The sequence below is a fragment of the Crocodylus siamensis genome, chromosome 8 (assembly GCF_052110815.1).
Source record: "Crocodylus siamensis isolate JL-2025a chromosome 8, ASM5211081v1, whole genome shotgun sequence".
NCBI lineage: Eukaryota > Metazoa > Chordata > Crocodylia > Crocodylidae > Crocodylus > Crocodylus siamensis.
In genome coordinates, this window is record NC_143402.1 from 68235134 (window position 1) to 68261371 (window position 26238).

General features: G+C 52.4%; 1 protein-coding gene across 1 annotated transcript in view; it reads right to left on the minus strand.

Moving 5' to 3' along the window:
* LOC149858969 (polycystin-1-like) overlaps nucleotides 1–26238 on the minus strand; it is a 64727-nt gene that overhangs the window by 10846 nt on the left and 27643 nt on the right. Inside the window, exons 16-40 of the mRNA XM_090061592.1 lie at nucleotides 22323–25984; nucleotides 21806–21955; nucleotides 21144–21281; nucleotides 19180–19462; nucleotides 18356–18578; nucleotides 17949–18108; nucleotides 17662–17802; nucleotides 16851–16992; nucleotides 15706–16296; nucleotides 14449–14608; nucleotides 13334–13592; nucleotides 11820–12015; nucleotides 11107–11274; nucleotides 10695–10838; nucleotides 9893–10103; nucleotides 9367–9490; nucleotides 6485–6634; nucleotides 6134–6198; nucleotides 5507–5730; nucleotides 5114–5231; nucleotides 4472–4638; nucleotides 3802–4004; nucleotides 3159–3350; nucleotides 1655–1809; nucleotides 455–597 (exon numbers count right to left, since the gene is read on the minus strand). Coding sequence (XP_089917718.1) covers nucleotides 455–597; nucleotides 1655–1809; nucleotides 3159–3350; nucleotides 3802–4004; nucleotides 4472–4638; nucleotides 5114–5231; nucleotides 5507–5730; nucleotides 6134–6198; nucleotides 6485–6634; nucleotides 9367–9490; nucleotides 9893–10103; nucleotides 10695–10838; nucleotides 11107–11274; nucleotides 11820–12015; nucleotides 13334–13592; nucleotides 14449–14608; nucleotides 15706–16296; nucleotides 16851–16992; nucleotides 17662–17802; nucleotides 17949–18108; nucleotides 18356–18578; nucleotides 19180–19462; nucleotides 21144–21281; nucleotides 21806–21955; nucleotides 22323–25984 — 8169 coding nt within the window. The remainder of the gene's footprint in view (nucleotides 1–454; nucleotides 598–1654; nucleotides 1810–3158; nucleotides 3351–3801; nucleotides 4005–4471; nucleotides 4639–5113; nucleotides 5232–5506; nucleotides 5731–6133; nucleotides 6199–6484; nucleotides 6635–9366; nucleotides 9491–9892; nucleotides 10104–10694; nucleotides 10839–11106; nucleotides 11275–11819; nucleotides 12016–13333; nucleotides 13593–14448; nucleotides 14609–15705; nucleotides 16297–16850; nucleotides 16993–17661; nucleotides 17803–17948; nucleotides 18109–18355; nucleotides 18579–19179; nucleotides 19463–21143; nucleotides 21282–21805; nucleotides 21956–22322; nucleotides 25985–26238) is intronic.

Consider the following 26238-nt stretch of genomic DNA (forward strand, 5'->3'; position numbering starts at 1 on the left):
TGACCTCCTCCATCCACCCATCTTACACACCTTCACTATAGAGAGAAACCAGTTAAAGAAACTCCAGTACTCCCAGCAGTGGTGAGAGCAGGGAAATGGGAGCCAGGACTGCTAACTCCCTGAGTGACCCCAAGCAAGTCACAGCCTTCCTGTGTTTAAATGTCCACATCAGAAAAATGGGGACAACGCTTGCCCTAGGGTCTATACTCCAGTTTAACTAAAATGGGCTGGTTGAGTCTCTCTGGCTGGGGCTCTGGTTCCTGCCTCAAAACTATCTCCAGGACTATAGGACTGAACTCCTACTGCCTCTCTCGACATGTCCAACTTCATAGAAGTCATAGAGAAGCAGGGCTGGAAGGGTTCTCCATAGGTCATCTGATCCACCCCCAGCCTGAGCCAGGATCATCCCTATCCGAACCAATCTTGGTGCCAGGCAGCACCTCAGGTGAATTACCAGCACTCCCGCGCAGATCCAGCGGTACGTGCAGGATGGGGCTCTCCTGCCGGAGACGAGGTGCCCCCACCAGCATCAGTCGGGGGTTGCTGTACAGGTAGTTCAGCACCACGGAGTCTATCCACTCCCACGTGTCAGTGGGACTGCAAGACAAAGGGGTCACTAGATAAACAGGTGAATTCAACCCACTGAAATGTAACCAGGGCCTGGGCAAATATACCCTGAAGTGCCCTTACTCCCACCCTGGCCATACGGTCACGATCGGGAATCCCAGATGTCATTTTTAAGACATGTAGCTTTGTCTGCCTGATGGCGGTGAGGAAAACTGTGATAACACAAGCTGGGTGCAAATCAGTGTAGCGCCGTCCTCTCTGAGTCTACAGAAAGTCTGACACCAGCTCTGTAAAATGGGAATGGCCTGTGGCTTGATTGCCAAGTGAAAAAAAGACCAACTTAAATAGCAACATGCTTAACCCTATCACTTCCAACCCTCATCACTGTTTGGGTTGCGGTAACAACTCAAGCCCCATTCACAGCCCAAGACCCCACTGTGCCTGGTGATGGATGTACAAATCCAGAACAAAACCTGAGGCATGTTTGATGCCAAAATCTATAATTTTTCCATTGCAATGTCTGCAGTATGATGATGATGATCAAGTACTCGAAGGCTCCAACAAGGTCAGGACTATGTTGTGCAAGTGCTGTATAAATCCTCTGCCCTGAGCAGCTTGAATGATCCTTTCAAATCCCCACATTGCAAAGAGAATTAAAAGAAGGTTTGTATATGAGACATTCAACTGGATGTCAAAATAAATAACGCCAAGGATCCCGCATGGGCTGTAATTGTTTTGGTCATGGTCATGACTATCGAAGGAGTTCTGTAGTGAAACTGCAGTGAGCCATCCCTGACCTTGCAGCCAGGTAGATCCTAAAGACACTGAGACTCTAGGCTGTCTTGACACAGAGACATAGAAACTGCTGTACTGGATCATAGCGCAGCAGCCTATCTCCAATGGCCTGTACTGCCACAGATGGCGGCTATGTTATAAACCAACTCTATAAAAATCTCCTTTTTAAGCCCCATGAATCAGAGTTTGATTTATGCCAAAAGCACAAGCCCGTGGGGTGCAGAGTGCAACGAGAACCAAAGGCCACTGGAACAAAAAGCTGCTGCATCCATACCCTGCTAGAGGTCCTCACCTGTGCACGGAGGTAAAGTTGAGGCCCCTTTCATTGGTGGCAGTGACGGCTTGTTTGACAGCAGTGTGCAGGAGGCGGATGTTGCTGTCCTGGGAACTGCACTGGTAATTAATGATCAGCACAACCAGGAGGAAGAGCATGTGGGCGAGGCAGCTCTGGGGAGGGGAGGAAACAGAGGCCCTGAATAAAGACAACGCTTTAGCACACCCAACCTGCGATGAGAAAGGGGACAGAGATGAACACGGGACACCTAGCGGATAGAGCCCCGGGCTGGGATGTAGACGACCTGGCTTCTATTCTAGTCTGTGGGGTGATACAGGGCAAGTTTCTGTGCCTCGCTTTCCCCACGTGTAAAGCAGAGATAACAATTCTGATCTCCCTTATAAAGCATTTGAAGATCCACTGATGGCAAATGCTGCAACACGAGCTAGTGATGATCATTTGTTTGATTACCAAAGCAAGCCAATGGTCAGCTCTAACCTTGTCTTCAAGACTGACCAGGCCCAGACACTGCAGCAGAAGATGGTGGAAAGCCACCGGGACAGTCCTGGAACTGCCTGGGCTTGAAAACTATTTTCAAGCCCAGTTCTGTAACATTGTCCATTTGGAAAAAACAGCCTGAGATTTGGATGAAATCCAAAGAACTTCAGCTACAGCTATAATTATAACAATTATAACTTATACGGCTGGTAGCTGAACGCATGCTGGCATCTAGTGGCCAGAGAGGGTCAGGACGGTTGTGCCACCTCCCAGACGGCCGCCACATGTGTGATGTGATTCAGTGTCTTTATTGGACTGATCTACAGTTCACAGAGAGGCTAGACAAGCTTGTGGACCAAAAATGCCCTCTCTCAGGTCTGGGAAAAAGCAGACAACAGCCTCAGTGAAATGTCAGCTAGAACCATTACGTTACTGAAAGTCATTACTGCTCCGAGGCAGACGAGGTTCTTTGGGTGAATCTGATCTCTTTTATTAGACCGACTCAAATAGCTGGAAAATTTCTTCTTAGCAAGCTTTTGGGTACAAAACCCTTTGTCGCTGCTCTGACACGCATACATACACGCACACGGCCTCTCTTCATAACTGGTAAAAAAGACCGTCAGTCCAAAATAATGCAGGTCAGCCCAATAAGCGATGCTGCACATGCTGCCTGGATTGAATGCAGGCAGTATCCAGCTGTCTGCGGTGACCTCCAGCTCCTTCTTGCTTTCTACAGTATCTCAGCTACAAGCACCCACAGTGCATTTGTACCACTGCATTTGAGCTATGACTGGGCAGAAGGGCCGGGACCAGTTCCCAGGGGGTCCCTTTGACTGACTGGAGAGGCCTGTGTTCAGCTTCCCGGGGCTGGGTGTGGGGATGGAGCATGAGGAGAGGGGATCCCAGTGCAACGTCCTGTTTTCCCTCTCTCTGCCTCCCGCGGATTCCAGGATCGGGGCTGCGCGGTGCACATGGACACCCCTGTAGCAGCACAAGGCAGAGTGAATCTGCAGGAGCACATTACCCTCATCAGTGCTTGCAGCGCCCGCACTTTTCTCGCCTCTTCCTTGGCCTGGAGCAGCCCATACCCGCAGGGCACTCGCACCTTCCCAATGCGCTCGGGCACTGGCTTCACCAGTGGCTCCTCCACCAGCCCCTCTCCTTCACTCTCCACTGGCTTGGTGATGAGAGCAGCTCGCAGGGCCTCCAGCACCACCTGAGATGAGAGGATAGTACAGAGCACGTGGGCCTCAACTCTTCAGGCACAAGGGACTGGTCTTGCCCTGGGAACACCTGGCCTCTACAGCCCAGGGCATATAAGGTCCTGCCACCCTCAACCAGCAGAACAATGTCCAGCGGTGGAGGTGGGGAACAAGGTTTTCCCAGAACAAAAGGAGAAGAGCTTGGGATCAAAGCTTCCAGCCTCCACTGAATGCAATGTGCTGGTCCCAGGCAGGATTTCTCATTTGTGTGATTGTGGGCAAAAGGCCCTTCCCCAGAAGGAAAATGAAATGGGTGAGGGGAGGGACATTATCCCACTTTAAGGGTGCTGTGAATTAACCCACAGGCAGGATGCGACTCAGCTGGAAGAGGCTATGGAAGAGCAACGCCCACCAGGGTATCTGCCACGTACCACACTGGAGAATGGCCCCAGGAGGGGCTGTTACCTTCAGGGGCTCCAGCACCACAAAGGAGGTAATGAAAGAGAAGACAGAGGAGATGAGCCACATAAGGGCAGCAGGATCCTGGAGGGAGGAACCGTAGAGGATGACGATGGTGAAGCAGCCTGCTACAAGCATGAAGATGAAGGCATAGGCCACGGGCAGCATCCAGCCAGGAAACAGCCATTCTGGGGGGCGTCGGGACACCCCTGCAGGGAAAGAAACCAGCTCTTTTCAGTCTTCATTCCTAGCTGGACCATGCCGGACTTGAGAGGCTCGCAAGGATGGACCTCCCTCAACCCTCCCAGCCAGCTGCAAATGGCCACTTGGTTAATACAGTACATTGGCCTTGCAATCGCACTGAGCTTCCTTGCATGAATTCCCAACAGCACAATAAGCCATCCAGAGTAGTTAATACAGCCCAAAGTAGGAGAAAAGGGCTGTTGTGGGGGTTTCCCACATAGCAAGCCACCAGTCTGTAGAGCTGGGGTTGTAGGGGCTGAACCAGGTGACTGAGGTCCCACTTCGCTGCCTTTTTCTGTGATCCTGCTGCCCAGATAACATTGACCCCTCCCCCCCCCCCCCCCCCCCCAAGTACTGTCCACAAGGTCAGCACCAAGCTTTTCTAAGGTTATTGATCTGAGGGTGGCTCTCCTTCCCCAGGGTTATCACGTACCAATCCGGGTGGAAAAGGAGGATGCCGAGGCAGGTGGAGGCTCTGGGTGTGGGAGAGCAATGCTGCTGATGTTCATTGTGGGGGAGATGTAGGAGAAGGACTTGTGCAGGAGGTCCCAGCTGCTCCTCCCCAGCTCTGGGATCGCATCAGACCAGCCACTGCAAGAGCTTTTCATACAGTACAAGAAAGACCATAGTCAACACAGGCCTGGATTCAGAGCCTGTTGGCCGGACCCCTCCTAGCATCATCACAGAGCCTCGAGACCATGGGAATGAGGCCAGAGCTCCTGGCACCATCCAAGAGCATAGGGATGAGGAGAGTCCATGCGTTTCTAGTGTCATCTCAGGACGTACGGACTGGGAGGGGCTCTGAGCCATGCCAGGGCTCCAGGGAATTGGTGCGCCACATAAAGCTAAAACTCAGAGAAAGAAGAGTGGAAATTTTGGGCTCTGAATTGCAAATGGCCACACAAAGTGTCAACACTAGGGATGGGGACCAAGGGGTTCATGTCTTCCTCAGCGTGATCTCCTCCTCCTCCTCCTCATGGTCTCTGAGGAGATCAACATTTCACAGCCACAAAGGACCATTACTTGCCAGGGTTCTCCCCGGCCTGGGTTCTTCCTTCCCAAACCACATACGTACGCGCTGGAGATGAGCTCCACCTCAGCTTGGGGGGAGAACCTGCCGCTGTCGGACGTGATGCGGTCTGAGGAATTACTCTTCCGAGTCTCTGCAATGATGGAGTTGAGCAAGTCTTCCTCTGTTCAGCGGGGAAGGAGAGAGGAGGGCTGTCAGCAGAACACGTTGCAGCCGGGCCAAGACCAGCTGTAGCCTAGAACATGAGCCAAGCCTTGTGCTTAGCTCTGTCCTCAGAGGCAAAACTAGCTGGGTGCGTCTTTCCATTGTAGCAGCAGCATTTGTCACATGAAAGCTATTATATCACCTGGTGCCTTCTGCACTGGAGATCAGGAATAGGGACCGGAGACAGAAGGGAGGGAGAGGAAAGAGAACAGGAAGGCCTGTTCTTTGAGGTACCAGAGAGGGTGAGGTGGCAGCCACGGCTGGATCTCCTGCTGTCCTCAGAGTCCCCCAGGGAGAAGGACAGGGGATCATCATCTGATGCAGACATAGATTCAATGCCCAGCTTCAGCAGAGCCTTCTTCCTCTTGAGGATATGACTTTGAGTCACCAGGGGGTCTGAATGCAGAAGATCAGGGACATCTAAGATACTGTCGCATGAGGGCCAGTGCTTCACAACCCTGCGGGACAAAAGGGTGATGCAGTCATGAGCTCTAACCCCCAGGGCAAAGGACATCCCTTCCAAGCCTTAGTGGCCACAGACTTTTGGAGTGAGACCATTCCACGGTTCGCCAGAAACCGTCTTCCTGACAGTCTGGTCATCACTAATGAATTTTCCATCAGCAGCCTAACCACTAGACTGTTTTACAGACATGTCCCTTCTGCATGAATCTCATGCTTATGATATGTTTTCCCATGTTCTTTCCATGGGCTGTTGTCTCATCCCTGTGATGGAGGAACAAAGCGACCTCCACCCCCAAAAAGACCTTACTGACATCAGTCTCTCTGCAGTCATACCTACCTGGAGGAACTGATTGGGACAAGAACCTGTCCCCTGTCCCACCCCCTCTGCTGCAAACGTACCTTTCATTGCCCAGCTCGGTGAGATTCTCCCGGGTGGAAGCTGGTCTCTTACTCACAAGGGACCCCTGAAAAGAAGATGATGAGCATGTTCAGAGGAACTGGGATGGGCCCTGGAAAGCGTGATGTCTGAGGGATGTTCTGAGAGCTGACCAATTAACCCCCCACAGGAAGCTCTGTCTTTTGAGAGGTCGTCTTTCTGAAACCAGTTGTGTGTCCATAAAGACATATCTCACCCGGTACGACAGCTTGAGAATCAAGGAGATGCACACACATCCACCCATACGCCCCCAACCTCCAGGGGACATGGAGTTCACCTCTCCATCTCTTCCCAGGAGAGGCCACTCTACTTACACAGCTGATGGAGCTCATGTCCATGATGGACTCCATCCCTCCTGGTATGGACAGGAAAGAAGAGCTGCCCAGATCAGAGCGGTCAAGGCACACATCCATCTCCACAGTCTGAGTGTCCTGTGCAGGAGGGTCAGGGTCCTCCACAACCACCTGTCAGAAACAAGAGGTCAATTGGAAAAGCCCTGGCCAGATGCTCCAGTCATTTTAGCCGTGGGTCTAGAACTGGGGTCAAGGGATTTTGCAAAACAAACGGTCATTAGACAATTCAGATTTGTCAAACAAACGGAGAGGAACAGGTCAGTTTGGATGCATTTTCCACCTCAACAGTGTTTTGTAATTGCCCCAACATCTCAACCAATGTCTTTTCCAGCTTTATTTGTGGAGTGGGGCAAGGGTTGTAAAAAAATTTGATTTCTTGTTCCAATGGACAAGTTTCTAAACACTCAAATACTCTAATTTTGGAGGAAAACTGTTTCCTGCACAGGTGCCTTGCCTCTTTGTGCTAGTACATCGCCCTGTCCCTGTGCCACTAGCATATTTTGCAATCTGTCACAGGCGTACACACAAGGCTTGTGCGAAGTGGCTAGTATTCACTTTGGATTCAGCTGATTCAGGAGACAGTGATTCAATTCGGTGACTCAAATCACTGTTCCGAATCAATTCGGTCAAATCTGATTTGGAGATTCGGAGGCTGCCAAATCTCCAAATCAGCCAGGCCCATCGCCCCCCAGCTTGGTAATGACTGCCCCCCACACCCCAGCTCCCGGCACTTGGGGGGAAAAAAAAAAGCCCCAACTCACTGAGTGCTGCCGGGTGGGGGGGGCGATTCCCATTGCCCCTCACTATGTGGGGGGCTCATGAACCCCCTTACCCCCCTGCTGTCCCCCCCCCCCATGGCTGCCCTGCCTGCCCCAGCTCTGGCCCTTTAAGAAAAAACTCAAAAACCTGAATTCACGGGTTCCTGCCCAATGGGGGGTGATCCCCACTGCCCCCCACTGCCCTGCACTGCATGAGGTGGTGTGTCTACATGAGCCCCCCAAGGGCCTGAGGCCAGTGCAGGAGCTGGTGAGTTCAGGGGGGTTTTTTCTTAAAGGGCTGGAGCTGGGGCGGACAGGGCAGCCATGGGGGGCGGGGGCGGTTGGGAGATCAGGGGTCTCATGGCAGAGCTCCCCATGCAATGTAGGGCAGTGGGGGCAGTGGGGATCACCCCCTCCTGGCAGCAGCCGGTGAGTGGGGGGGGTGGTTAAAGCACCAGGAGCTGGGGCATGTGGGGCAGCCATGGTGGGGCTGGGGGAGTAGGTGGAGGTTGAGGGGGCTGGGGCAGCAGGCAGGGGATGGGACCTGGCAGGGGTCTGCCCATGGTCCCCTCCCTCCTCCTCCAGCCCCCCCTCCCCTGCCCCTACTTACCAGCTCCAAGTCTGTCTCCAGCTCCCTGCTGACTGCCCAAATCACCAAAGCTCTCCGAATCTTTTCCGAATCGATTCAGAGAGGTTGGAATCAGTTCAGACCTTTTTATTGGTCTCCTGATTTGATTCGGATTTGGAGATTCAGCTACCGAATCGGGTCAAATCTCCGCCGAATAGAATCAGCACCTGAAGTGTCACACAGCCCTAATACACAGGCGTTGGCAAGGACAGACAAAAGAGCACGTGCGCCAGCAGAGGGCATGCACAGATAAACTCTGACAGGCCGATACTAAAAGTTAAGGCAACAATTTAAGTTGGCTTCCAAGAGAATGCCCCTGAGGCCTTATCAACTTCATGGTAATGGCATTAAGGGTCTCCAAAATGTCACCCTTGTGCATGCTCTGAAAGCATGCTAGAAAGGCTGCTCTGCATCTGTATCCACTGGTTGCTCTCAAACACGCTGGAGACCAAGTGGGTACTGAAGAGCATCTGATGAGCATCTTCACTGACGTACTTTCAGATCTGGAGTATGCTTGTAGACACAGGTGGAAGGGGCCCCTTTAGTGCCAGGGCTCATCATTACGGCCAGTGTGGGAAAGCCCTAAGTAACTGGCAAGCTGTTATTCCCTAACTGAGGTTCTGGAAGTCCGATCTGCGGAAGGACTACACAGCTCCTTGTGCTCATTACAGAAATTCCTCTGTAAAATTTCCAGTTTTGTTCTATCCTTAGATGTAAGCATTAGGGACCAGCTCCTTTGGTTTCAGTTTGTATGGCACCTTGTATAAAGTGCTTGCAAGCACCTATGCTTGAAACTCCAGGGTGGAGTTCAAATAATTATACAAATACACATAATTATAACTGTGTCCTAAAAAAATACAGAGTATTGTAGACAGGGAGTTATGTATAAATCTCTGTTATTTTCAGGAAAGCTGGAGATGTGTACACACACACACACACACACACACATATCTATACACACATACACAGACACACACACATACATACATATACATATATGTATATACAAATAGATAGATAGAAAATTCTCAATTTTGATGATTTTTTAAATTGAAATTTTGATTTTTTTTTATTTTTTTATTTATTTTTTTTTTACCAAAAACACAAATTTCATCTTGTTCTATTTTTCTATCTAATTCCAACCAACCCTAATTTTCCACTTCCTTTGACTGTGTGTTTCAGGCTACAATGCCTGTAAAAGAAATAGCAATATTTCAAAGAGTATCTTTAAAACAGATCAGAGGAACAGAGTGCCCTTGAAAAGGGATCAGATAGACAACTTTGGAGACTGCAGTGTGCTTTTAATATTTAGTCACAAAACTGGGATAGAGCAAGGGTCTTCACCCTGATCGTGCCAAATGTCCCCTTCTGTCACCTGATGTGGGTAGAGAGGGATCTTTGGTGGGTGATGTAGCCGGTGGGAGGAGGCTGTTGGGACACGGCAAAGTAGTTAGTACCTGGCTGTGGGTTTTCCTGAAGATGAAGGCGAAGAGCATCTGGACTGGAAAGACCGTCAGAGCCACCACCATCCCCACAACTATGCTCTCTGCCGTCACGGAGGTCTGGCTCCCGAGGGGGATGCTGGGAGACAAACACATTACAGGCAGTAAGGTGGAAAAGAGAGGAGTTTAGCATTAACAGTTACAGAGCACTGGAACGGGGGTACCTGGTACAGAGATGCATTTTGCACCTCTGGGGACAGAGCTGTCATACAAAGCATCCCATGTTTGCTCAACTCCTGACTCTCCATTTAGGTTTGGATTTTCCACAGAGTTTAAGGGAATTAGGTCCCCAAATCTCACTGTGATCCAGGGAGGATTTAGGTGCCAAATGCTGCTTTGATGCTTCCATCACCAGTGACTTAACCCCTGAGTTTTCCCTCGGCTCTTTCTCCATACATCCGATCCCTCCCTCCCCCTCACCTTGCATGACGCACTGCTGCGAGACCCCGCCTGGGAGGAGCAGGAGTGCCCAGGGACCCACCTGGAGCCTTCCACTCCAATGGCACTGTACCAGAGCACACAGGCAGCCAGGAAGAGGCACGCCGCGAGCAGGCAGCAGGTGATCCTCTGCACCCGGGTGAAGCGGCTGCGGGGAGGGCGGCCCCAGACTGAGAGCCACACGTGCCAGTCAGAAAAGCCGAGGCGCAGCTGGGCGAGGAACACCCGAGAGAAGCTTCTCAGCTCCTGGGGGCCTGAAGGCAACGTAACGGGAACACTCAACCAGACCTTCTCCTCCATCCTGGGGGATACTTCCTTTTTCCCTCAGGCTCTAGTGGCCTCTTCCATGGTCATCAAGACCATTCTTCCTCCCCAGTCACCAGCCTAAGTTCTCGCCCCGCTGTTCTCTCCAGCAGCCCCCTCTCCACCACTATTCATATAAATTTCTTCATCATAGTTTTGGGCACCAGCACCTCTGTCAAAGACACCTAGGCTTCCACTCCACCCCACCCTTTCTATTGCCAGCATAGATCATCACCTATGGTCAAACTCAATGTGTAGCTTCTTGGACAGGGCCCTGGACTGGGACCCCTGGGTGCTTGGTGGGGTCTTTTCACAGTTCCCCATAAGGCCTGTTGTGGGACCTTGGGCAAGGAACTGCCCTTGTCTGTGCTGCTGCCTCCTCTCCCCAACTTGGTTTAGTTAGATGATGATGACAGGGACTGTCTTGCACTAGGTATTTGTATAGCACCAAACACAAAGGATCCTGGATAGTTAATATAATAATGGTGGTAAGTGGAGCACTGGGCTTCCTTTAGACTAGACCTCCATGGGACAACACTCACATGCAGCCAAGACCACCTTTTCAACCATCCCTTCATTCTTTTCATTTTCCACCGACAACCAGTCATCCACCAGGAAGAAATACATGTTGTCTGTCTGTCTGTCCCACACAATGACATGTTGCAGGTACCAGGAGGGGTCCAACCCTGAGGGTACAGAGAAGACAGGAGAATTAAACAGCTGCACTTCCAATCACCAGTTCTTGATCAAACTCAGGAGAGTTCATGCCAAGACACATCCTCAGCTGTGTGAATGCTGCTTGTGAAATCTTACTGGCAGCAGGAAAGCCCCATCAACGCAACATGTCACACACCCAAGCTAGGCCTGGGATGTGGTGGGAGCATGGGAAGCAGGTGATGTTCAACAGTCTAGATTGCCATAATAAAATCTCAACAGCCCTACCAGGTGCCTTACCAGTGTTATCGTGCCAGATACGGATCTTCCAGATCTCCCCCAAGTTTGCATTTGTCTCCACCTGGAAAATATCATGGCTGTTTCTCTGGAAGGCCCAGCCCTTGTCCAGGTGGCGAGAACCACTTTTATTCAGTCCGTATAAGCTAATCCCGATATGTGCAGTTGTACCTGTAGAGAGATATGAACTGTGATAGCTTATGTTGTGTCTGCTGTGTCCACTGGAGGTCACTAGCTTGTCCTCTCCAAACCACACTTTACTCCCAACAGCTGAAATAACAGGTGGTTTGGTCTTTGGTTTCACCCAACAAAAATGCTATCAAACAGGGTGATGCAGAGTTTGGTGAGGGAGGTTCTGGTTTCTCTGATCGAGGGATGAGTAAGGAGGGACTGCCATCCTATCATGTTTCCAAAGTAATTCAGCCCCAGGTTCTCCTCTTTCCTCTGTACTCAGTTATACCCCATCCCCATGGACATGACTTCACCAATGAAACCCACCCTGGATGTGAGAAAGCCCATCTCTTCTGGCTCTCCTCTGCATGTTCCTTTACTTTTGGGGTTTTTTAAAATTTTTTTAAAGCTCCTTCAATTGGTGTCACTCTACAGGTACTGTGCCAGAAAGATGAAGTACCCAAGAAGCTGCCGCTTTTAGGATGCTTTCATTTCAACATTTGATACAGGACTGCACAGCCCCCTGTCCCTGCCCATCACTATACCTGATCCTCTTTTCCAGCCAGTCTTCACCATTACCCAGTACTTGTACCTCCCGGGCTGGCCGCAGCGAGGGATGATCCCCACTCGGGTGATGTCAATGTCATCCAGCTTGTGGGCAATCAGCACCATCACCAGGTAGATGGAGAGGAGCACACAGCAGGTGATCACCACCAGCGGTGCCTGTCTGGAGCGCTCACTCTGCAATCACAGTTTTGGGGAAGGTAGAACCGCGGGGGGAAGCTGCTTCTTGGGTTAACTGCCCAGCCACCCCAGGGAGATGCAAAAACCACAGGGTGCACCTGTGCCACCTTTACTTATATGGCAATTCTAATATGGCCATCATCCATGTATCTGGGTGCCTGCACTCCTTCAGTAGCAGAGTGACTGTGGATCCTACCAATACAGAGCTATCCCCCTTTGGAAAAGATCTCAAAGAACCATCAATTATGCAGGACCAGAAGGGAATAGTTCCTCAGAGCTCCTACATTCGGTCACAAGAGAGCAGCTCACTACACAGCTGGAGTCACAAGCTCATGGGCAGCAGCCAGCATGGAACTGCAAGCCTGGCACTTAACTCAAGAGCAGCCCCAGCTTTCCAGAGATGTGACCAGACGTTTCAAGCAGGGGAAGTGATCAAGCAAGATGCCGAGACCAGACAGCGCCTGCTACCAACAGAACTGGCCTCAGCTTTCAGTCGCAGGGGGAGACTTTATTGCAGGCCTAGCTAAGACTCAGCTGCTCAGCATTTCACACGGGGGTCTTCCCTTTCCTTTTAGGCATCTCCCCTTCCCCCACAGGGGAATTCAGCCCAGTGCAGAGGGTCAGCCTGAGGCGCACACACCATTTAAGCCCCAAACCAAACATGGCAGGAATAGGCACAGCTGCTCTCTGGACCTCAGCTTGGTCTCCTTTGCCAGTGAGCTACCAGTGCCCTTCCTTGGTATTACCAAGTTAGCATAGGATATCCTAAGATACTAAGTTACTAAGATATCCTATGCTAAGATAGTAAGTTAGCATAGGATATCCAGTAGATGGAGAGAATGGCCTCTGTACTGGCCTCAGCCAATGGACCCCACGAGTGTGGGATATCTCTGGGATACAGGATGAATTTCTCCCTCAGCAGTCCCTGTAGCAAAGTGAGTTGTGTTCCTCCTGCACGGGAGCTGGCGAGCAGCTACAGGACATCCAGCTGCGTTCAACTAGTTCACTTAGTTTGAAGACAGAGCTTCCTGGCTCTATGGCTCCCACCACAGCTCTTCACACATGGGAACCCCCACCCGTGTTGTCAGGCTCCGGTGATAATCCACCGGCGAGTGCACATCACAAAGCTTTCTCTGCGTACAAGCCACAGAGGCTGCTGATAGACTAGAGCAGGAGGACTTTTTTTGACCTGGAGGGCTCCGAGTCCATCCTCAGAGCACCGGCCGAGATGGCGCTCATCAGCATTACACCACTGGCATGGATCCCAGCTGACCACACTTCCTCGCCTGGCTGGGATGGGCTGCTCTTTGCTTACCGGGGGCAGGAAGATGATGCTGTGCGGCGGCACAAAGAGACTCGCTCCGAAGACGGTGAGATGTTCGGTCAGACACACAATCTCTTTCTGGCTGGTAGCAGCTGTTGGAGTCACGCCTTCTGTGCTCCACTGCATGCTGGGGAAGTGGAAGTACTGGCAGAGGCTGGCAAAGACAGTGATGGCAGCAGTAACAGGTGCCCGGGAGAAGAGATTGGTGATGTTGACATGGTAGTCCCAGAGGGTCCTGTTGAAGCTGTGGCTGGAAAGTGGAGGTGATAGCAATGAGGCAATGAGCTCACAGCTCCGCAGCCCCCATCAGCCCAAAGAACCTCAGTGGTCCTTACATACTGGAGATCCAGGGTCACTTCAGCCACCCCTGAAGTGCCTCTGGGGTGGGATGCAGAAGCTGTTTGACAACATACAGGTACACTGCATGACACATTTGGATGGGAAGCAAAGGGGAGCGACTCACAGCGGGGGGCGGCGGGGGTCGCTTGAATGCTCAGGGCAGGTTCCACATGGTCCCACACTGCCTGGGGGCTATTACCACCCTTTGTCTGCCTCTTATGAACTCACCCCAAACTCCTGCTCCCCGCCCAGCCTAGCACTCCCATTTCCTCCCTGATGCCCCCCGACTCAGTGTCAAACACTGTGGACCAAATGCACTGCACCACTTGTGACACAGCCCCTTAGATCCTTGTCCATTCCTACTCTTACACTGGACAACACCAAGACAGCCGGGGTCTGGGATACACCGTGCAGCACAGGTAGAGAGAGACTTTGCAGCTGTGTGGGCCTAGGTTGTGGTGTCCAGGCCCATGCCACCCAGTTGACCCTGGAAAGCAATGTCTCACACAACATGTTGGGTTGTCAAAACACAGACCTGGGCATTTCCTTTGGTGCCACTGATTGTTCCTGCTTTCACCACTCTCCATGTGCTGACTTCTTTTGAGAACACCCTTGGTGCCATGCTGGGGCATGCACCACTGGGATCACAGATGTTTCTCATGGACACACATTATTTCCTTCCCATTATGCATAGCCTCAAACTCCAGGGAGTGACATTGCTGGAAGAAACCTGCAAATCCCAGTGTAGCAGATGGATGGACACTTACGGAGATGAAAGCAGGATGGTGACTTCCCTGCTGCTGTCCCCTTCCAAGCCACCAGGAAAGATCATTTCTTCCTTCCAGGCATAGTGCCACTCACTGGGGAAAGGCATGTGGTGTCCATACAGATGGACTGAGGGCTCTCTCTCTTGGCTGGGATCAAAACCTGGGAAGACATGGCTAGGCACTCACAATGGCATTGCAATATTTAGTGCAACCTGCAGTTGTACTACATCTGGGAGAAGGGGGACTGCATGCTCTGGAAGGGCACAGAAGTTAAGAGTCCCAAGGGCCATTTTCTTTGCATGCATTGGACTCCTGGGCTTATGATGCAGACAAGCATTGATGCTGGGCTTATGATGCAGACAAGCCGAGGGACTCTCCAAACCCAGGTCACTCATGGAACCCATCTACGCCTACCACTGCCCTGTGCTGGATGGAAACAGCTTTGCCTCAGGGCTGTCGTGGCCACATCCGTAAAGGGACCGGACAAATTATGGGAGGAAAGGGGTATCGGTAGCTACCAAACACAGGAGTCAGGGGCATGGCCTCTGAATCAGAACTTCCTAGACTTTAAATGCTGGAGGCTGCAAGTGAGAGGAGCAGTGGGGAAAAACCCTGGTCAGACCCCAGCTCACTCTCCCTTTCAGCATCCTCTCTCTGCCACTATGTGACACAAGCCTATTTGCTGTGCCATGGGGTCAAGTTTAAGTCCATCATGAAAAAAAAATCTATAAGCTTCTCTTTAAAGGGAGGCCTCTAAGGACACGTCAACTGATCTGGCAACTGAAAAGAAAACAGGAATGGGAGTGAGGTCAAAGGTTAATAACAAGGGGTCCAGAAGGAGACCCTGCACAGAGCGCACAGGTCAGCACCCACTGTCCCCTGAATGAGTCGAGGGACTGTGTGATGCAGGACACTGGGCAAGATGGACCTATGGTCTGACCCAGTAAATGGCAGTTCTTGTGTTCTTACAACAGACTCCGCAAACCCTGATGGACACCCAGTGGTGTGTGGACACCCAATGGACACCCAACCTCTGACTCAGGTCCCAGAGGCCTGTATTTTTAAAACTCCAGGGCCGAGCACATTATGTTGCATAGGAGGGCTTAGCTGAGGGCCATTGTGTCTCTGTGCTATTGAGACAGTTATGATCCCAGAGGCAGGGAACTCCTGCTCCCACCTAGCTGCATGAAGGAGGCCAGCTTGACCCACTTCAGACCAGAAGAAGTCTGGCCTGCTCATTCCCTGCCAGTGACTCACCTTCCTGCACCGTGACAGTCATGTGGAGGTGCACCCCTGCAGCACTTCTTCCTGCCGCGGCCTTCACCGTGAGATTGACCGATTCCCCAGGAGGGATGAGGATCAGTGTTGGAGGGGAGCTCTGCAGCTCCTGCTGCTCCATTGGTAGCCTCAGCCCAATGGCTGCCTCCCCAGACAAGTTGTAGACTGGGATGGGTGCCCCTTCTGGGGTGGTGAACTCTAGGAGCGCCAGATGGGTGGAGATGGAGGAGTTGGCATAATAGTTGAATGGGAAGGGGTTGATGGAGATGTCCATGAGGACCTGTACCACCTCCTGGCTTCCTGCCAGCTGCCCAGCCACCGCACCAGGCAGGGAGAAGAGGCAGTGCTCTGCGGGGGCAACGCACAGCAGGTTGGGAGAGTTGGCCCTCTTGCCCTGCATGTGGATCTCTGAGACAGACAGCAAAAGGGTCTCCTCATTCAGGACCCGGGACCTCATCAGGGACTTCATCAGGGCGCAGGTGAGATTGAAGGCAGACAAGGCCACGCTGAGGCCAGAAACCCCAGAGAGATGTGGGTGAGGGGCTCCATCCAACGCAGATAATAAGCTCCCTGGAAAAGAGATTGCACAGGTCAGAGGCTTCCCCCCCATCACCCGTTTCTTCCTCAACCCTACATCTCCATTTCTTAGGGTGAAGAGCATAGAGCTCCTTCACCTCCAACCCGAGAAAGCTCTCAAGAAAGACAGTTTTATCTCATCTGGGGGCAGAATATTGTTAGATTGACCAGGGACTTGTCTGCAGCATCCATAGCTGTGAAGCCAATGTCTCACTTCAGACAGAGCTGGCCTGCTACTGGCTACCAGGATTTGAATTACACCTTGACTCTTGGGGGCGTTTAACACTAAGTTAAACCGGTTCATTGATTAACAAGTCCACCTAAGTGACCCCCACCCCCACGTTATGATTTTCAAATCTCACAGGGGGGCTCTCATTTCTTATGGGGGGGGGGGGATCAGTCCCCCGAGCTCCCCTGTAATTCAGACCCTGCTGGCTACCAAGTCAGAGTTATTGTAGCGAGAGTCATGGATCCCAGATCCCAGGGGTAGGGCCCTCTTCCTCCCATCTTCCCATCCTCCAGTGTGGCATGGAGAGTGTGTGGCTTACCCAGGATCCCCAGGATGCAGCGACCTGCAGAGGTGGGCGTCTCATGACCCTCCTCTGTCTCCGCACTGATAACATTGATCATTCTGTGGGCTGCTGCCAATGTCATGGCCCAGCTCTCGGGACTGAGCTCTTCTGGGACTGCCTGAGGATGGGAGAAGAGACCCCAGGGTCATAGTCCGGCAGATCTGCCTGCCTGACCCTCAGGAAGAAAGCAAGAACCCAGCATGGCCACATCCCCTTGGATCTTGCTCTTCTATGGCTCCCTTTCAGACCTGTCCCCCCTGCTCCCTTCTAGCTAATCCAGCAGTGGTGCTTAGACAAAACCCATTGCTGCAGTTTCTCCCTGGCCATACCAGCCCCTTCTTTCTCCCTGCACAAGGGAGTCCGTCCTGTCTGCTCACTTCTTCATCTCCCTCCCTTACCCCAGCATATCCCTCCTGCTCCCCACTGACCCTGCCAGAAGGTGTCCACCCTATGTATTGCCATCTTTGTCCTCTCCCTGCTTGCCCTCCCTTGCTGCTGGGAGGAGTCTGGGAGGGACTGGGCTCATAGACTTCCCCTTTCGCCCATTCCAGGATTTCCTGAGGAAACCATCTCTGAGCAAACCAATGGCCAGACCCACCGACCAGCACTTAGAGATCCTTCAGGGCCATTTTCAGCCCAGCACAGTAGGAAAGCAGACACAGATAATGAGAAAGGTGGCAGGTCCTCTAGGAAGAAAGCACATTGCTCTGGGTGAAGAACCTGTTTCCAAGACGGTGGTCAGGATCATGCACCCCGGCCAGAGACAGAAGGCAAAAGTAGGTCCTACCACACACTGCTGCAGTGCAGCACTCAGCTGGGCCACGTCCTTCACACTGGAGATATTCAGGGATGCCACCGCCATGGTGACATTGCTGCGGATAGAGATCCGGTCCCTCAGCTCCTCCTCGTCCCCCTGGCTCCCCGAGTTCTGGAGCACAGACAAGAGCAGACCAGGCCCCTCAGCTGGGCAGTGCAGTGTATGCATGCATGTACATGGGTGTTTGTACAAATGGGTGAATGTTGAGTACCTGCAGGTGTATATGTCAGGGTGGAAAAGGTCTGTACAGCCCTTACCTGATTCAGCACAGTGATGAGGGCCAGGGAGTATGGGATCACCTCCTGGGGGTTTCCCTGCTGGACCATGCCCCACAGTTCTGACTGGCTCTTGTTCTTCAGCCAGGTGGTGATGGTGAGGGATCCTGACGGGAGCTGCGGCATCCTCAGAGTCAGGGTTCTGCAAGGAAGGACGAGGGAAACAGTTATCCCAGGGACACCAAGCACCTGCCCCCCTCCCTGTAGCTGCCATGGGGAACAGCGGGCCATGATGGATGGAACCAGGCCACGTTCCAGTCCAAAGCACCGTCCCAAGACATTACTACTGATTGCCTCTCTGATCTTTCCGTTGGTCCTAGCTCTGGGCCCAGATTTCTCCCCAAACACAGTCAGGCCTTGAACCTTCCCTGGACATGCCACACACTCACCGATTCAAGGCCAAAGTCTTTGCTCCTTGCGAGTCCTCCAGCTCAACCAAGACGTTGACCACGGACCGACTGCCATTGGCACTGGCAGGCAGGAAGGCACTGAAAGAGGACTTGACCCCTCGGTAGAGACAAAACTGCCAGCAGCGCCTCCCATCAGAAGGGCATGTTTCAGCAATGAGGGTGTAAATCAGCTGCACCGGGCTGCTGTCTTCATCCACCCAGCCTGAGAGTGCAGGGGAGGGGAGGCAGGGATAGAGAGAGTAGAAATGGGAGTCCTGGGGGACCTCACAGTCTGATCCCCAATTCCTGCTTCTTGGGTTCCCTTCATGCCATGACCTACAAGATCCCCCTGTCCTGCAGCCCAACGGGTTCCTCCTACCCCATTTGGCAGGCCTTCCCACACTTCCAGTTCTGTACTCTCCACCTATCGCATGCAATCCCTACTTGCTTTGCAACATGAAACACCATCTCCACATCACAGTCTTATCTAAGCAAGAGATGGAGACCTGTAAGCCACTGTCAGGCCTCCCAAATCTCCATGAGCACGTCATCGGCTTTGTAAACCAGATCGCTTATCCTTTCTGTATGCAGAGCTCAGATCCACATCTGTCCTACAGTCAGGCCTTCATATGCAATGCCATCCTGTCAGGGTGGGTCCACAAAGTCTTTCCCACTCTCCCATTAACATTAGCTAACAGGCAAATTTCCCACTTCTCAGTTCTTTGGTATCTGCAGGTTGTTTCTTCCCCTGTCCACAGCTGCCCAAGGGACACCCTGACGGATCAACTTTGGCTTAGTAGAAATGGGCCTGGAACGACCCTGACCTGTGCAGTGGTAAGAGACAGGAGTCTCCAGGAGATAGAGGTCGTGCTCCGGTCTCAGCATGCAGAGCCCACCTCGGGGAGGGTGATTGGGGGTTAGAGTGATGCTGGATCTCCCCTGCAGCTGCCCGCCAGGCTGGAAGACTGACACTGTGAACGTGTAATTCACCCCATCCCGCAAGACCCCTTGTCTGATCACCAGGTCCCGGTTCGAGTCCCCCGTGGAAGTGGTCACGTTGTCCAAGGTCAAGCGTTGCCCATCTGAACTCTGAGATGTCCACTTGTACTGTGAGGGTCAGAGAGAGGCTAACAGTAAGATAGTAGCCCTAACAATAGGGCATTGGCATGGCCTGACCTCGCTGGCCTGGCTTGGGGAGGGAAACAGAGGATTATTAATATCCCATACCCACGCTTCATCCCTGTCATCCAAGCCTCTCAGAAGCCTTACAGACTGAGCTTCACAGCCTCCTGGAGGCATGATGAAGTAACACCATGCCTAGAAGGAGGCATATTTAGTTTGCTGAGAAGGAGCTTTAAGACTGCGGAGCATGACAACCGTTTTCAAGGATTTAAAAGGCTACCATAAAGAAACTGGCCTGTTGGATTTAAACTGCAACAAAGCAGATTTAGATTAGATCTCAAAAAACCCCTCCCTGACTGGCAGGACAGAGACAGAATGGTAGGACAATGAGACAGCACACCATGACCAAGCCAGGTGTGGAACCTCCTTCACTGGAGGTTTTCAAGATGAGCTTGGGGTCACATAGAAATAGCACATCATACATTTATGCCAGGCTTTGGATTAGATGACCCTCCAGATCCCTTTCAACTCTGATTCTATATTACATATTGGAAACTGAGGTTAAATGAATTGTTCGGGGGTCACATGGAGTCAAGTATAGAACCCATGCGTCCTGATTCCCAGCATCCTTATCTAAGAGTTTTGCTCTCTAAATCATCTCCCTGACCTGCTTCCTCAACAACACTCCTTTTCCCCAGCGGCTGTGGCAACTCCTGCAGTGGAAAGGGAGCAGAATCAATCCCGGCCCAATGTGGCCCCCAGGGATCATCTGAGATCAAGCACCCGGGTGGCCCTGGCAAGTGTAAGCCCAGACTGACTACATGAGCTCTGGAGCCTGTAGGCTAGGGGCAGGCGATTATTTCGGGCAGAGGGTCACTTACTGAGTTTTGGCAAGCCATCGAGGGCTGCATGACAGGCAGCGAGGGGCAGAGAAATATTAATTTTCTAAATTTTTTAGGGGCCCTGAGGGCTGGGGAGAATGGCCGGCCAGCCGCATCCGGCCTGCGGGCTGCATTTTGCCCACCCTTGCTGTAGGCGTTTGGAGTCTGACATCGTAGTGGGGGGAGGAGCTTTGAAGGGGGAAGGGTATTAAAAAAAATCAAAACTAGAGCTGTACAAATAATACATTTTTGGACTAGGGGGGTAGACTGAAGAAAAACAGGGGAGGGAGGCCAGGATTTAGTTTGGATCAAACAAAAACAGATTTTTGTTGGCAAAATTAAAAAATAATTTTCTTGGCATCTACTCCAAATATTTCCTTTCCCTGAAATAAGGGCTTTGTTTGGTTTTCTTCCCTTGCGTTTACCCTCCCTTTTCATCTGGGTCCATTTGTGAATGAAAAATGCTAGGAAGTTGGGCCGATTCATTTTGAACATGGTGAAATAAAATGTTCTGGCATTTCGAAAAGGCAGCTTTTCCCCTTGGGAAATTTAGAAACAAAACATCTTGGAAACAGTTATTTAAAATATTTTTAAATATTGATGTTTTGGTCTCTTTTCATCCAAAACCACGCAAATTTGATGTTTTGGTCCCTGCACAACATTAATTTCCCCATAAAATTACTGCTTATCAGGTCTACACCCACACCAAATGCAGGGAGCCTCCAATCAGCAGGAGATGGGTGTGTAGGAGAACCTCAAAGGGGTCTGTGATAAGTTGGTCTCACCATGGTCCTGTTGTCACAGCTCTCGCACTGTCCAAACAGTGTGACATGGATGCTCCTGCTGACTTCGTAGCTTGCCAGGGCACTGCAGGAACGGCAGTCTATGCTCACGGGTAGGATGTGGCCAGGTTCAATCCAGACCTGCAGGCACAAATTGGATGCAACCCACCACAGAAAACAAGGCCCATTGAAGAGCAACCCATAGGAAACAGAGCAGACTCAATGCAGTAGAAAGGACAAGCCCCTGGTGCACAGAGAGTGAGACCTCAGCACAAAGGAGGGGAGACATGAGCTCCTGGGACGTGACAAGATGAAACTCAAGGAAGGGACCTGGTACATTGGCTGGAGTCAGGAGCCTTTCACAGGGCATCTCCAGACACTGGATAGACATGTCCAGTCCTAAAAGGATGGGGATCAACAGTCACTGCAATCCATGAGCTTGAGCACCAAATCCTGTGTGGCCCCAAAGACAAGTTAGGGATTTAAAGGGGGACCTCTGGGATCTCAGCCCACAGCCTCATCCTGAGAAGAAGGCAAATGCCTCCGTGTCACAGCAAACCCTTTCCCCAGTGGACTTGCTGCACTGTCTGCACCTCACCCTCCTTCCCCAAAGAGCTCCATAGCCTGAGCAGGGCTCGCCTGGAAACTCCCCACTTGAAGCTCACCATCTGTGCCACAGAGGCTGGCTCCTTCCCAGGCTTCCAGATGGTGAGAGTGAAGAAATAAGTGGTGGCTTTACATAGCATGGCACGGGGAACCGTGATGTTGGCACCAGCCTGCAGTGGAGGAGAGGCACATGGTGCTGAGGATGCATTCTGAGAGAGAGAGAGAAAGAGACCTGGTTAACTCAAGCCCGGGCCCCTGTTCTTGACCTCCTGCTGAGGAAAAGGAAGGATGAGGAGGATAGATTAGGTCATCTAACCCCCAGTGTGAACTGTGGATGCGGGTATGGTGGAAAGAGGAGGTGGGGGGCTTGAAAGGGTGACCCATTGGTGGGGTTGGACTTACCCTGCCTCCTACTCCATTGGAGTCCAGCTGAATCCCTCCAACCTAATGAGCATCTCACCCACAGCATTCGGAGCCCCAGTCCCATGTGGACAGCGCTGAGAGAAGCCCCTTGTCCCACCCCGCTCTAGAAAGGCGTGTTGCAGCCTGGCACGCTTTCTGATTTCTTTTGCCTACCTGAAGTTCACAGGTCCAGTGATACTGCAGAGAGGTGTCTCCATCCATCCCCATGTCAGGATCATACGAGCTGCTGCCATCCAGAACCAGATCCAGCTGGGCTGACCAGCTCCTCCATGACCCACCTCGGATGACTGGAACTAGCTTGCTGGGGATCACGGTGATGTCTAGAGAAAGCGCCTGGGCCAGAGGGGTGTGCTGCAAGGAGGCGGTGAAGCGCAGGCAGTGAGGGCCGATGTCCAAGGAGAGCTTGGGGAGGATGAGGGATGGGGTGAGAACATCCACGTGACGCAATGGGACCAGGCTGGCCTCATCCAGGCGCTGACAGCCGGGGCTGCGGAACACCTCCCACCGATACCGAGCCCTGTAGGCCGTGCACCCTTTCAGGTCCACGCTGGCTTCAAAGTAACTGGGGCGGGATTTGGGGATGGTGGCAGGTGGCTCCATAAGCCTCAGCACAGGGCTATCGCACTCTAGCTCCTGCACGGTAATTGTCACTTGTGCCAGCACAGAGCTGACGTCATTGTAGACCTTCACCTCCACCGAGAAGTCACCAGGCTGGCTGAACTGGTGAAATGCCCTCCAGTCCCTCCCTCCATCAAGGGTCTCCTGCAAGTCCCCGAAATCCCACTTCAAGCGGAGATCACTGCCACCCACAGCCAGTACGCTGAACATCACCGTTTGATTGACGAAAGCCTGGGTGCCATTGGTAGTCAAGGTGGCTGCCTCTATGGGCATTTGCAGGGGCACAGTCACCCTCAGAGAGGCTGCACAGAATGGGTTGCTGGCCTCTACTCGGATGGTGAGGTTGCCCTCTCTGGGTGGCATGTACCCCACCTGCTGACCTGCTGCTTTATAGTCCGGGTATCCAGGCAAACAGAAGGTCCAGAAGAAGGTGACGTTCTCCCCAGCTCGCACCACAGCGGTGAGCACCAGCTTCTTGTTGGCCTCCAGGACAGCTGGGCAGCAATCCAGGAGATGAAGCCCCCTCACCTTCTCCACTGCATGTACCACAATGGATGCTGTCTGCAGGCTGACGTTGTTGAAGGCAGATGCCAGCACTGGATGATAACCGGCCACTGGGAAAGAAGAGCGATGGACCCCTCCAGGGACATCCAGGCTGAACCCCAGAGTGGGGAAGTCAAGGGCAAAGGTCACATTTGTGCCTTTCAGGGTGTGCAGCCTAAAGAATACCCTGTCATCAGTGCACACACCCTCCCTGTCCACTTCCATGGTCAGCCCAGCCACAGGGTCTTGGACGGACACAGGATATGAGGCTGCTTCCTCGTTGATGTCATTCCAGGCTCGAAGGGCTACTTGGTAGACCCTAGCTACCTTGAACCTGCAGGAGATATTCTGTCCATGGAAGACCTGCTTCTCCTCCTTGCTGTGCAGCTGCCACTCCCACGTGATATCGGAGCCTGTGGCCGCTGAGCCCCAGAGCTGTGTAGATGTGTCTGATTTCAAGAAAAACGGGAGAGTGGTTCCCTCCACAGTGAAAGTCACCCCGGAAACAGGCTCCTGGACTCTCAGCTCTGTGGAGCCATTGCTAGATCCTAAGACATTGGAGACTGTGACGAGCACCAGCTTGGAGCCCAGAGTGGAGAAGGTGTAGGATAGAGATGAGAAGTTGGTAAGCAGAGGCTGTACACGATCCTGTACATGCCAGGAGTAAAGCAAGCCAGTCCCAGAGGTCACCAAGACGGTGAGGTTCACTGGCTTCCCCACAGCCACGCTGTCAGTGGCCGTGTGGACCCTCACACCATAGATCCTCTCCACCACCTCGAGGGGAAGGCTGCCGGACACTTCTCCCAGCGCATTCGCAGCTCTCAGCTCCACCAGAAGTTCCCCGCTTTTGTTGTAACAGAACATGAGCGACTGTCCTCTTGCAGCCAACATTTGGTGCAGCCCTTGAGAAATGGTCCACCAGAAGGAGATGTTGGAGCCCCGGGTAACCTCAGCCGTTACCATAAAGGGCTCAGCAGCCGCGACGTACCTTCCCTGCACCACGTTCTTGCTGTGGATCTGAACACCTTGGACTCTCTCCTGAATCTCAATAGTGACATTTAACTTTTCTGTGCTCACTGAGTTCTCAGCAGTGACAAAAACCAGGAAGATGCCGGTGGATGGGAAGATGTGTGAGAAAGTGGCAGCCCCCTCCTCAAAGTCACATGGTTCACCTACAGCCCAGAAGTAGTGAACATGGTCCCCTGCAGCCAGAGAAACTTCAAAGGTGACCTCTTGTCCAGCTTCACCAACTGGTTGTTGAGGATTCATGGCCAGGAGCCTCACTGGGGTCAACACTGCCAGGGCAAGCGATGCGTTCCTCCGGCTGACCTGGTTCTCCCCATTCAAGGTGACGGTGATGTCTCCAGCTGTGAGATATGTATGGGAGGTGCTCCGACCCACCTGTGGGGGAGAACGGTCCCCAAAGTCCCACACGAAGGTGGCAACAATGTCCACAGGGACCTCCGCTGTGAAGAGGTAGGAGGTGGCCAATGCCAGAAAGTTTCCCGTTTCACCACTGTGGTGAATAGTGATGGTGCCAACCACCCTCTGAGCCGTGATATCCACCGAGGCATTCTGCCGGCTCACCTTGTTCCACACAGTGACCGTCACCTGGTATGAGCCGCTCTCCAAGTAGGTGAATGTGATTTCTGGAGACCTCGAGGGCACTGGCTCTTCACCAATGCCAAAATCCCAGTGGTACTGATACTGGTGCTGGAGGTCTGGTGCTGGAATCACTTCAGCCTGGAAGGATAGGGGCTCCCCTAAAGCTACGGCCAGTGTCAGCGCTGTCAGCGTCACCGAGTGGATTCGATCTTCTACGCAGATGGACATCTGGCGAGAGGCAGTGCTTACCGTGCCCAATACGGTCAGGTTCAGTTGGTAGGTCCCAGGTGCTGGGTAGCTGTGAAGGACTGTGGGGTCACCATGTCGGACCAAAGGGGTGCTGCTATCTTGGAAATCCCAGCAAAATTGAACCCCTTTCCCTGGCCCTGTCACCACTGCCTGGAATTGGGTTATCTCCCCACTGGGAAGGCAGATGGGTGCCAGGATGTTCGTTATCTGGAGCCTGTAAATCTCAGCCACAGTGGAGACATGGGCAGAAGAGGCTACATTGTGAGCTGTCACCATCACCGTGTAGTTGCCTTCCATGGGAAAGGTGTGAGAGATGATGCCTAGCGACAGGTTGCTGTAGATGGACCCATCCCCCATATTAAAAGACCACCAGACATCTGTGCCAGAGTCCAATGTGACATTAATAACTGTGGCTAAACCAAGCTCAGTTGGTCCACTGGAGGCCAAGTGGAGACCCATGACACGATCGCTGACCGTAACTGCCACGCCAGACTGTACCTCACTCAAGCTGTTGTTGGCTCGGAGGATTACATTATACACACCGCTCTTCCCAAAGCTGTGGCTCACCAATGAATTCACTCCTTCCTGTGTTGGTGATCCATCACTGAAATCCCAGGAGTATATGATGCCATAGGGGGTAGGGTAAGGTTGTGCCTCAAAGCAGATAACCTCATTCACTAGTGGGTAAGTGGGAGTCACCAAAATTGCCACTGTGGTTATGGGGATGACTGCCCGGACTTTAGCCACCTGCTGAACTCGATCAAATTTGTTGACAGCCTCTGTGGTCACCAGGTAGTCACCTGTGGAAGCAGAAAAGACATAGCAGGGTGGAGTGGTTTTGTGTGGGAGCTGGATCTTCTGCAATTATTATACCCAGAGGAGGAAGTCATCATTTTCATGGGGCTCAGTCTGTTTTTAGTCACTTGCACATTCATGATGCCATCCTCTCTCTCACCTCGTGTTCTGTCTGCCCTTCTCTTGGTTCCCTCCTTTGTCCCCTTTCTGCCTTTTTTCTCCTCTGCCTTTGGGAGCCATGATCCAAGACTAGGGGCCC